Source organism: Pleuronectes platessa, chromosome 13, assembly GCF_947347685.1.
Source record: "Pleuronectes platessa chromosome 13, fPlePla1.1, whole genome shotgun sequence".
NCBI lineage: Eukaryota > Metazoa > Chordata > Actinopteri > Pleuronectiformes > Pleuronectidae > Pleuronectes > Pleuronectes platessa.
The window spans coordinates 14,799,370-14,809,996 of NC_070638.1; the positions used below are offsets into that span (position 1 = coordinate 14,799,370).

Sequence of the window (10,627 nt, forward strand, 5' to 3'; positions counted from 1 at the left end):
TTAATCCATTATTTATCCAAATAGCAAACATATTCATGACTTTTCAATTTATATTTCTGCAGAGTAAAAAGAGCTTTATAATGATATGCTCCATCCAAGTTTCCTTAGAGTCAGCAGCTTTGTATGCATTGTGTGTGTTTGTGCTCACAAGAGAACTCTGCACCCTGTGTGTGTCCTTTGTTTTCTCATTTGAAAAATGACATGGTTTGATAGATGTCCATCCAGCAAAAGACGCTGGTTGATAAACTTATGGATTTAGCAGTATAGGGATGATAGATCAGGCTTTAAATAACACATGCCTGTAGATTCACACATGACCGATATATGTGGGACCTCATCCCACAGCTGTCTGATGTGATGAATGACCGGGTACGTCCTTATACTAACTAACCTCCCTCGGTCCTCCAAAGTCCACTCGCTCCTCATGACTCTGACTGAGAGTTCACGCCTCCGTGTGGACAAAGAAAAGCTCAATGAAAGTTTATCTTTTAATAATTCATGATTATTTCCTTTCTGCAGAACATTTTCACCTAAACTCTACTTTGACATAACTTGTGGGACAAGTAAACAGTCGAGGTGATGGTGAGGGCATCCTCCTGGGAAAACAGAATGGCCCTCAAAAGAGTGGGCTACCACTGCCAACAGTCTCTTATCATAGATATCACTTCCCTAAATATGTATGATTACTTTCATTAGAATTCGTTAATTATTCCTGAGGAAAACAGTTAAATGTTGAAAAACATCCTATCTCGCAATGAAAAATATTCCTGGATCCACTCCCTTGATGCAGATCTGCTTCAAAGTTTGACGTGTTCTTCCCTGACCCAAACCACAGCCCTCTGGTAGTTTTTGGTGTAATCTTGTTGACAAACCAACACACAAACGAACAGACAGGAAAACATGGCAGAGGTAAAAAGCTCCCTGCTTTGTTCTCGCACCACTGAGTTGCTTGGATGCACCAACACAATAGCCTGGGAGCAGGAAAAGCCTCGGAGGCAGTGCTGTTCTTTGCTTTGTCCTCTACTCTACCCATAGTGGACCAGACTGTGCTTTAACCTACATAAGGCTTTCAATGCAGCGTATTATCCAACATCAGAACATTATATAAGCAGGTATCATCTGTCCTGAAACTTAAGTGCTTATGTGCTTCTATCTTTGAGGGGAAATATTATAGTTTAAAAAGAAACAACGTAAGAACAGTTATCTGACTCCTGTAAAATAAATTGTGAACAACTCGTTAATGTGTGAACAACTTTGATAAACAAGGACACATTCGTTTGTACTCAACATGTTATGTGTCTCTTTTTGCATGATTCATGATTTGGCCATATGAATTCAGAATAATTGTCTCTCACTCTTAACAATTATATTTGCCAAATTAGATTCGAGATATAAATGTCTGGAATTATAAAGTACCTTTCTTGTCTTACTCAAAGTGCTTTACACTACAAGTCACCACAAGGGCACCTCGGTAGGTGAATCGGAGGGGCCGGGAATTGAACCCGCGACCTTCAGGTTTGAAATCTTTCTTGTCAGGAAGAATCATCCTACATTACATGGTTCATGGGTGAAACCCTGTGGAGAATTATTTTTAACTTGCCTGGACTCCACGCTGTTCAGAACGATATTAAATTATAATATTATGTATTGAGGGCAAGTTAATAGTTAGTTGAAGCTATGATAAGTTTACAAGTAATTCAATGTTCTTTTACTTAATTTAAACGTTGTCAGCCGAGCAATTTCAAGTTTTAATTTTTATAATGAGTGCTGTTAGACACCTACTGTATGAGTGACACCTTCAGACACATCCAGACTGTTTCCCCTTGTTAACAGTCCCTATGCTCAGCAGAGCAGCTACTTATTTATATGAGAATACTCCAGTGGCCCACAAGCTAGTATTCAATTGGCCTGAGCTTATCAACAATCCAGAGTCCCCTGCTGTCACGGGCCCAGGTATCCTACAGTGGTGACCCATGTCTGCTGCCTGAACCACAGCTTGACCTCCCTGTGCACCATCTGTAGCAGTGAGGATCGTGATGGAAATGTTGAATTTCCTTACCCTGGCTGGAGACCTTTATCAATTATGAGCGCAGTGGGAGTTCTGCAGGAGCCCCATCCGGACACAGTCACTGTTCACCAACCATTAATTAAACCAACAGGGAGATCTCTTGCAGCCCGAGGCAGGGGACGTGTGGATATGTGTGTGTGTGTGTGTGTGTGTGTGTGTGTGTGTGTGTGTGTGTGTGTGTGTGCGTGTGTGTGTGTGTGTGTGTGTGTGTGTGTGTGTGTGTGTGTGTGTGTGTGTGTGTGTGTGGACTGCAATCTCCTCCAGTGTTTGTACAGTTTTTCTTTTGTGTCAATTAATTACTTCTCCCAGTGAGTTTCTGGAGCTTAGCCACGGGTGCAGACAGGTCACCCGACTTGATCATGTAATCGTAATGCATCCGGATGTATGACGTCATCTTATCTAATCTCATAAACCTGTTATTGTAAAGGTAAATATTGATCTAGTCATTTACTCTCCAAAAATGTTAAGGATCTGCTGGAGCTACACGGTTAGTTTTTTTTAAGTAGCACTAAAGTACAGTATATACATTTAAATGAAAAGGGCTGGTAAAATCAAAAATTCGGTTTCCATTATATAAAATCTGAATTAGTTTTGATCGTTGCATGTTTTTCATATTTTTCTTTCATTGTACATATTCCTCCATTAAAATGTGTTTGATTAAATTATATATTGAGCAGAGCAAACCTTTATGAGGCAAATACGTTTTCTTCTTGTGTGAATTGTATTGAAGCCTCTGCAGTCAGTGTATCTCCGTATCTATAATTCCATAAATAACTGTCTTTTGGAACTTCCTACCATAATTCAATGAGACTTCATTTCAGCCTATAAAGGGAAAGAAACATCTCAGTGATGAAAAACTGTGAAAATGTGCCAGTTTGTGCTGACAAGAAATAAACAGGCTACATCACATTCATCACAGAGGGCTCCGAAACCATAAAACTCTTTCTCCAGGAGATTCAGGAGACAGAAAAAAATACAAAAATCCACCCTAGATGGACAGGGGAACTCTTTACTTATACAATAAATTGTGTGGCAGTGGATACTTTTCTTACTTTTCTTACTTCTGTATACAAATGATCTCTTACTCAAACTTCTTATATAACTGTGGAACTATTATGTGTGGTTAAATAACGGTGACACACACAGAAACTAACCGGTGCTACAACATATTGGCCAAATGGCTGTAAGGGCCCCCCACTGTCCGTGCCCTACACAGCCCTCTTACATAAAGCAAAAAGCCACACACAGCTCTGGGCGCTTTAGTCATCCAAATGAAAAAGATTATGTTTGCAGTCCGTGCAGGACCGGTCGTAAGTGGACAGGGAGGGGGTGGAGAGGGAGGGATGGAGGAAGGGTCGGGAGTTGAGGGGAGGGGGAGCTGGGGCGGATCCCACAAACTGAGAGAGAGTTTAAAAGCCCCCGGCAGAGACAGAGGAGGAGGTTTTTCTGCGGGATGTGACAGGGTTCAGTCCTGAGGCAGGCTGAGTGGGCTGGGGGGGAGCTGTCCGCTGTGCTGCACATCTGCTGCAGCTGCTGCCGGATCATCACCATCATCTTCATCTTCATCCCCCTGTGCTGGCGATTACATGTCCTCACCTGGGACACCGGCTGCTGAAGTAAGTTCTCTAAGCTGATCGTCCTCTGTGCTTGTCGTTGGATCAGTGTGATAATGAAGCCTCTGTTTGTTTGGAGTGAACCTAGATGACAGCGTGTTCCTAGGACCGTCACGTCACTACACGACTCCAACACTCACAGGTCGTCCTGTTGCGAGATGTAACTTTGTTGTGTAACTTCATAACACATAATGACACTGCGATCACTGTTTGTTCTGTACTTCCCGAAGAAAAAGATTCACTGTATTCCTTATTTATACAGGATGAGTTCCGTTAATTATCCCATTAACAAGTCATGCAAAGGAGATGACTGCACATTGACACCAGGGGATAGTAGTATAATTTACATATCTCTCTACAGAGGCTGGTGTTTGATTCATGGATGAATTGAATTAAGTTTAAATGTGGTGCAGATGTTCATAATGTAAATGCAGTTATATTAGCCACTGCTGTTGTACCTGATGTCTGTCTAATGTTCTGCATTTGTATGATCTATCAGTGCAATAGTTTAAGATGCAGTTGGTACAATGGAGGTTTAGAAAGGACAGGAATATATCAAATGTGTGGATTCTTTCTTTTTCCTCTCTGAGGAGCAGACAGAGAAAAAGTTGAAAGCACCTGTCTTAAATCTCCGAACTAACTTCACTGCTTTCTGTGATTTAAAAAGTGACAAAGAAAAAGTAGAAAGAAAGTCAGCGATCTCTTCCAGGTGGAGGCGACACATCTGAGCTGTTTACACACCACTTATCTATAAATTGCAAAGCTTATTTGCGAGAGATAGGACTGCTTTATTTATTTATTTAATTCTCAGTCCGACTATTGTTATTTACTCCATATTTTCACCCTTTCTTTTCAATCAATTCCTTGATGTTTTCAAAGCAGCTGCCATAATCCACAGGTATAAATGAAAGGTATTACAAGTATTTTGTCCTCAAGGGAACACCATGTGTCACCAGATGGGCTCTGTCCTCAGCCTTCACATGCACGGCTACTCGTTGCTTTCGTAAATCTGCATTTTGACTCTGTTTTATGCGTTTTTTAATGGAAAACTGGGATTCTGAGACATTTGTCCATATTCAATTTTTCAGTACAGTTTACTTTTGTTCTCATTTCAGCTAAATCTGTGGTGATCACCGTGATTTATCCGCTGCTTAGAAACCAAAGCAGGTGTCTCAATGAGGATCGATGAGCCGTGAAATTGATGCAGCTCAATCTTTCACGTTCATAAAAGCTGTATTTGCGTTGCCTCTCCAACCAAACATCCCTGCCCTCAGCTCTGGTGGAGTCTGTTCATCATCATGACCTTGGGTAACCTTTCAGAATTTTTAAATGACCTGGAAACATAAAGCCACTTCCTTAGGTCAACATTTAAAGCCACAGATGTGCAGTAGACTCACACGTCTGCTGTTTGCTTGAACAATGACAGTTTGTGATATGTTTGACTCACTCACTTACGAAAGAGGGTGAATGGATGGAACCTGTGGTGGATCTAGGATTTTTCTAAATAAAAAAACAATACTGACAGGACAGGGGGATTCACAGGGGCCAATCCGATTTTAGTGTGCTCTGGCCCCACCCTTGGATCCGCCCCTGTCATGTAGTAATTTTAGTTTTGTAAATAATTAAGCAGTCAGCAGTTATATAAAGCTGTTAGCTTTATATAATGTACAGCTACTAATGTAAAGTCTTAAGCAGCATTGGCAGTTTACACTCTCTGACTTATGCCTGTGTTATCCTGTTGTGTAAACTTCATGTCTACTTCATGTCTCTCCATTGACTTTAAGTCTGTCTTGTTCATTTAGCTTCCTCTCCTCCACCACCACTATCTGTCCAGCCCGATGAAACCACAGGCCATTTGATAATTGACACTGAGGCAGGCAGTTTCTTTCATTAGGTCTTCAAGTCCCCTATTAAAGCTTCACTTGGCCCTTTAGTCCATTCATCCGGAGAGCAGGGGAGCGATCAACGTGTCTCTGCGAGGAAAGACGAGGCGGAGAGGAAGGAGAGACAAAGCCTCCTGGAATAGAATTTGCTGACTGGGGGAGTGCACCTACCACAGGAAACATCTCTCCACTCCACGGCCCATTAAGGAGGCCACGGAGAGTGTTCCTGTGCAGGAGAGCAGCCACTCTCTGAGGGGTTCCTCAACATTTTACTCATCCGTCATCAGGGTCTGATTTATTTATCTTATACTATGCTGTACCTGAGTTCAGGAGAGGGGTGCGTCTGCCTCGTCTCAGTTATTTGCTCATGAGGAAAATTATTCGATCGGACAGAGTGTGTCAAAACATTTTTAAAGCGACTTGTGCTGGCAGGGGCTATGGCCATGGAGCCTCTTGAACAGCCCCTCTCTCTGGGCCCTGACACTGTAAAAATCTATTATTCTATTCATGTTTCAAGGACTGTCCAGCTCTGAACCCCCTGAATCAATCAGTTTTCCCTCGACTCAGCACTTCTGCCTGTTGCAAAGTCCCTCTCTTATGTTGCCTCATCTTTATTTTTCTCTTTCAGGTCTTCTCATGAATGATTCCCCCCAAATGAAGAGGTTCCTCAGGAGGAAGATGTGCAACTAGAACAACTCAGGGCAACACAACCAAACCATTAGAGTGATTCGATTACAAAAACGTTTTCTGAAGTCAACACAACACGGATCATTTACAGCCTGTGAGCACTTTAAAAGATCTGTCGAACATCTTCAGCCATTCAACAGAGATTTATACTTTAATTTGTAATTTTGATAAAGGGCCCTGTAGCGCCACTGTTTGATGACACTTACAATATTACCAAGGAAATCAAGGACAATGCAAATGATTTGAAGTTGAGGTGACCACCACTGTCCATACTGTTAACATTAGAACGATTGTGTAAGAACGAGTGAAAACCAGAGAGGGTCACAACACCAGCCAGTTTGATCTAATACAACCTCACTGAGCATCTCACCAGAGGGCTCATTCATTTACCACTGATTTGCCCGGTGTTGTTTCTGCTGGAACTATTGCTTTGCCCTGGGGCTTGTGGGAGAACACTATTTGCATTTAGTTCCATCTGCTGCCAGATTTCACTATGTGATCCTTCTCCTGGGTTTATAAACACATGACCCCACAGAGTCATGCCAGTCCAGACATCTTCTGACTGCTGCACTAAACGTGCACAGTGAACAGTTTCTACCGATCAAAGCGTCCAGAATGAGCGAAACTAACTACTGGGTAGTGGACTATGACCTCTCCTCTCCTTCTCCACCTGTATTCCCCAGGGGCCCGACAGTGCTGCAGCCAGCCATGGCGGCACACCCAGAGCAGGGAACAGCCCTGTGTTTCGTGGGCCTCCTCCTGATTCTGCTGCTCGTCCTCATGGTTCGCTGCGTCCGTATCTTGTTGGACCCCTACGGCAGCATGCCGGCTGCCTCGTGGACAGACCACAAGGAGGGGCTGGACAGAGGACAGTTTGATTATGCATTGGTGTAAAGATGGGGGGGGGGGGGGGGGGGGGGATGGATGATGGTTCTTTTAAGGGAGTTTTAAATGATGAGAAGTGAAGAGCTTCTGTTTCCAGCTTTTTATCTCCTGAAAAATCAAAGAATCCTGGAAATGAAAGTAACGAGATGCTATCGTTACATATTTGTTATTTTGTTAGGGGTCATAGAAGCTGCCAGATGTCATCTTCAAAACAATAGATTGGTTGTAACGATGGATGACACGACCCCCCCCCCCCCATGATTGAAAATATCCCGGATATAAATGCTGCAATCAAGTTCATTTAAAACCAGAGTCTGTGCAGCAGAGATCGAGGGATGGAGCTCTGACTCAGCCAATTGCGAGTCAGCTGTCAATCATGACGTTTTATCCCGTTTTTATATGATCAAATAACTAATTAAAACAAAACTTAACAGAAATGTTATAAGAACTACCTGGAATGACAGAAACCATAATTGAGTGTGTATGTGTAATTTAATTTGGTCCATGCCCCATTTACTAACATGGAGGAAGCTGAATTTATAACCTATATACTGCAGTCAGCCTCCAGGCTTTATAGAAACTTTATGATCAAAACCATGAACCACAAGCCGGCAATCGGGGATATTCAGCAGAACAGAAACACCAGACGTCCTGGGTCCAGTTTCATTTACATCAAGTCATGTTTTACTGGAGACTTATGTGTGAGTGTGTGTGTGTGTGTGTGTGTGTGTGTGTGTGTGTGTGTGTGTGTGTGTGAACGATGTAACACTGCAGCTTTCAGCGGGACAAACACTGCAGGAAGACGATGATCAGTACCGTAGCATTATGTTGATCATGTCGTTTTGTATTTCTATAATGTTTTTACAAATCCCAGGGCAGAATTATAAATAGAGAGCAGAGCTGCAGCAGGAGAGGCCCTGATTGAATAAAAATTTAGAACAGACAAAAAAGTAGTTTGGACAGAACTAGTACACTGTGTAAATGGAGATATACAGTGGAGAGAGTAAACTTTACATGTTATATCTAAAATGTTTTTATTTTTGAAAGTATAGCTGAACCAAAAAATGAAATAGACGTCATACTAGTTTCTCTGAGACAGTAAACCTTCCTCTTGTTTGTTTGACCATGCTGGATATCGTGTAGCATTTGTTCCGTCCCTAAGGTGACCCTCAGGTAAAATCATGAAACTTTTGTACCTGTGTCAGGTTTACTGTGTAAAACTTTATAATACAGAACAGTTAATACAGTCAATTTTATTTTGGGCGTTGCTGTTTCATGTCGCCATCCCTTTAAGAAGCTTATGATCCTTAATGAGCAGGGTCAAGACGCTCGAATGAATATGTGTCATAGGAAGTTATGATTATAAAACGCTTGTACACCAATTTCCTCCCCCTTGACCCGCTCTTGCCTTTAGGCCCTGTCCAGTGCAACAGCCAAATATGTTCAACAGTGCCTGTAGGACTTTGAGAATATGAACTGTTTCATATTGAGAATATGTCTGCTCCTTTGTTTTGTAACATCACTTTTGTGCTTATAAAGCCCTTTAAACATGGCTCTGAGAGGCTCTTTATAAAGTTAAGAATCGATACTTTGCTGATTGTGTAAAAGTTGTTTGATTCCTCAATGATGACCTTAAAAAACTGTTTAAGTGAGAAGATACTAAACTGTTACTGGATGTAAATGTTTGCTTGTAACAAAGTAAAATGATATTTTCCTAATGTTTCTTCAAAGTGGCATTTAGCTCTTTTTTTATGAAATAAAAGCTTTTGTCTGGTGATGCTTTTACAAAGTCTAATTACTTTACAGATCTACACACACACACACACACACACACACACACTACATATCCAGAAATGAACTGATTTGATTGTACACATGTTGGACTTTACTTTGAAAAATCTCCAAATCTATACAGCTAAAATGGTTGATATTCAGTATGTGAACTTATTGAGCAAAGTGTTTTTATAGAACTTTGAAATATCCAGAGATAAACTGATTTGATTGTACACATGTTGGACTTTACTTTGAAAAATATCTTTATCTATACAGTAAATGTGTTTGATATTCAGTATGTAGGTAGTCAGAGAGGTCCTGAACACAGGCATATCAGTCTCACTCTGAACTTATTGAGCAAAGTGTTTTTACAGTAGTTTGAAGTATCCAGTAATTACCTACTTGAAGCTTAAAATTTGTGATTTTTATTTTGTAAAATCTCATAAGGCCCACATGCGTTCTTCCTCTAACTCCGAGTACTCCGTTGCCGTCCCCTTTCTGGGCGGTTTGAATGCGTTTACCATAAGTGTCAGTATATGAGTGCAGTAGAATCTGTGTCGGATGGCTTGACTGCAGTAAATTGAGCATGGGGCTGTCCTCCCCTCTGCCCATTGGATCAATATCAGGAAGATTTAGAGCAAATTAAATCAATCAAGTAATCAATCGGATGCTCGTAAAGACACACAGAGAGTTCGTTCACGAGGGTCGGCAATCACAGAGTCAGAGCAACCCCCCCCCCCCCCCCCCACCAACACACACGCAACACACATAAATACAATAAATATATCCCCACGCTGAGTAATTTACAACCTCATCACTGCGATCTTCCCGTTTGTTCGGGGCAGTCAAATTACCAACAGAAGCTCAGACTTAATGAGCAATATTTTTCAAAGAAACACATCAGTCACCATAATGAGGATAGTGAATGCACCATAGAGTATTGTTTGAAAAACACTGTTTCAGGTGCAGTTTTAAATTACAACTCGCTCATGACATGTCATTTGAATTTTCCATCTTCCCTCTTCCTGGTAGATTCCCCTGTGGTTTCATCCAGTGATCAACTTTCCGAATAGGAGGTAACCATAGGTAACCCATCTGTTTACATGTGACCTCTTCTGGATACTTAGAGAACTGCATGAACAAGTGCACTGCTCACTGTGGGATCAATTAGTGCTCACTCATTATGTTTTCATATGGGAAGAAAAGTATTTGGACTTTCTCTTTCAAAACTAGGAAATTTATATTTAAGTTTTAAAGACCCTATATAGGGTGATGGCCAGATTTCTCTGTCTTACGTTTTTCTTTCTTTATTAAAAAGTAATCATACTCACTATATTTTGGTTCATACACTGACAAGTCTTTGTCCATTCCATCCTCTATTAATATTGTATATTAGCTAGAGTATCATGTTACCAAAGGGGGATCCCAGCACAGGATAAGGACGGCCTGTTAGTAAGAAATGTATATTAGTGAGGAAATGAATGTTTAGCTCAGTCATTTGTGGACACAAACCCGGAAACAAACTTCACTAACAAGCCTCCACAGTTTTCAGTTTCAGTAAAACCTCAGCCTCATTGTGCAGCAACTAACACCACTGTGCTCCAGTGGCTTCCAACAATAACACGTCCTTGATAAACCAACAAAGGCCCTCGGTTTCCATCGCCCACACACACACATACACACACACACACACACACACACACACACACACGCACACA

General features: G+C 41.5%; 1 protein-coding gene across 1 annotated transcript; it reads left to right on the forward strand.

Annotated features, from left to right (window-relative positions):
- The first annotated feature begins 3,537 nt into the window (after positions 1-3,537).
- LOC128454921 (cortexin-1) lies at positions 3,538-7,145 on the forward strand. Its single transcript, XM_053438518.1, has 2 exons — positions 3,538-3,684; positions 6,193-7,145. The coding sequence occupies exon 2, from the start codon at positions 6,867-6,869 to the stop codon at positions 7,143-7,145; it is 279 nt and encodes a 92-aa protein (XP_053294493.1). The 5' UTR covers positions 3,538-3,684; positions 6,193-6,866.
- The last annotated feature ends 3,482 nt before the right edge of the window (positions 7,146-10,627 follow it).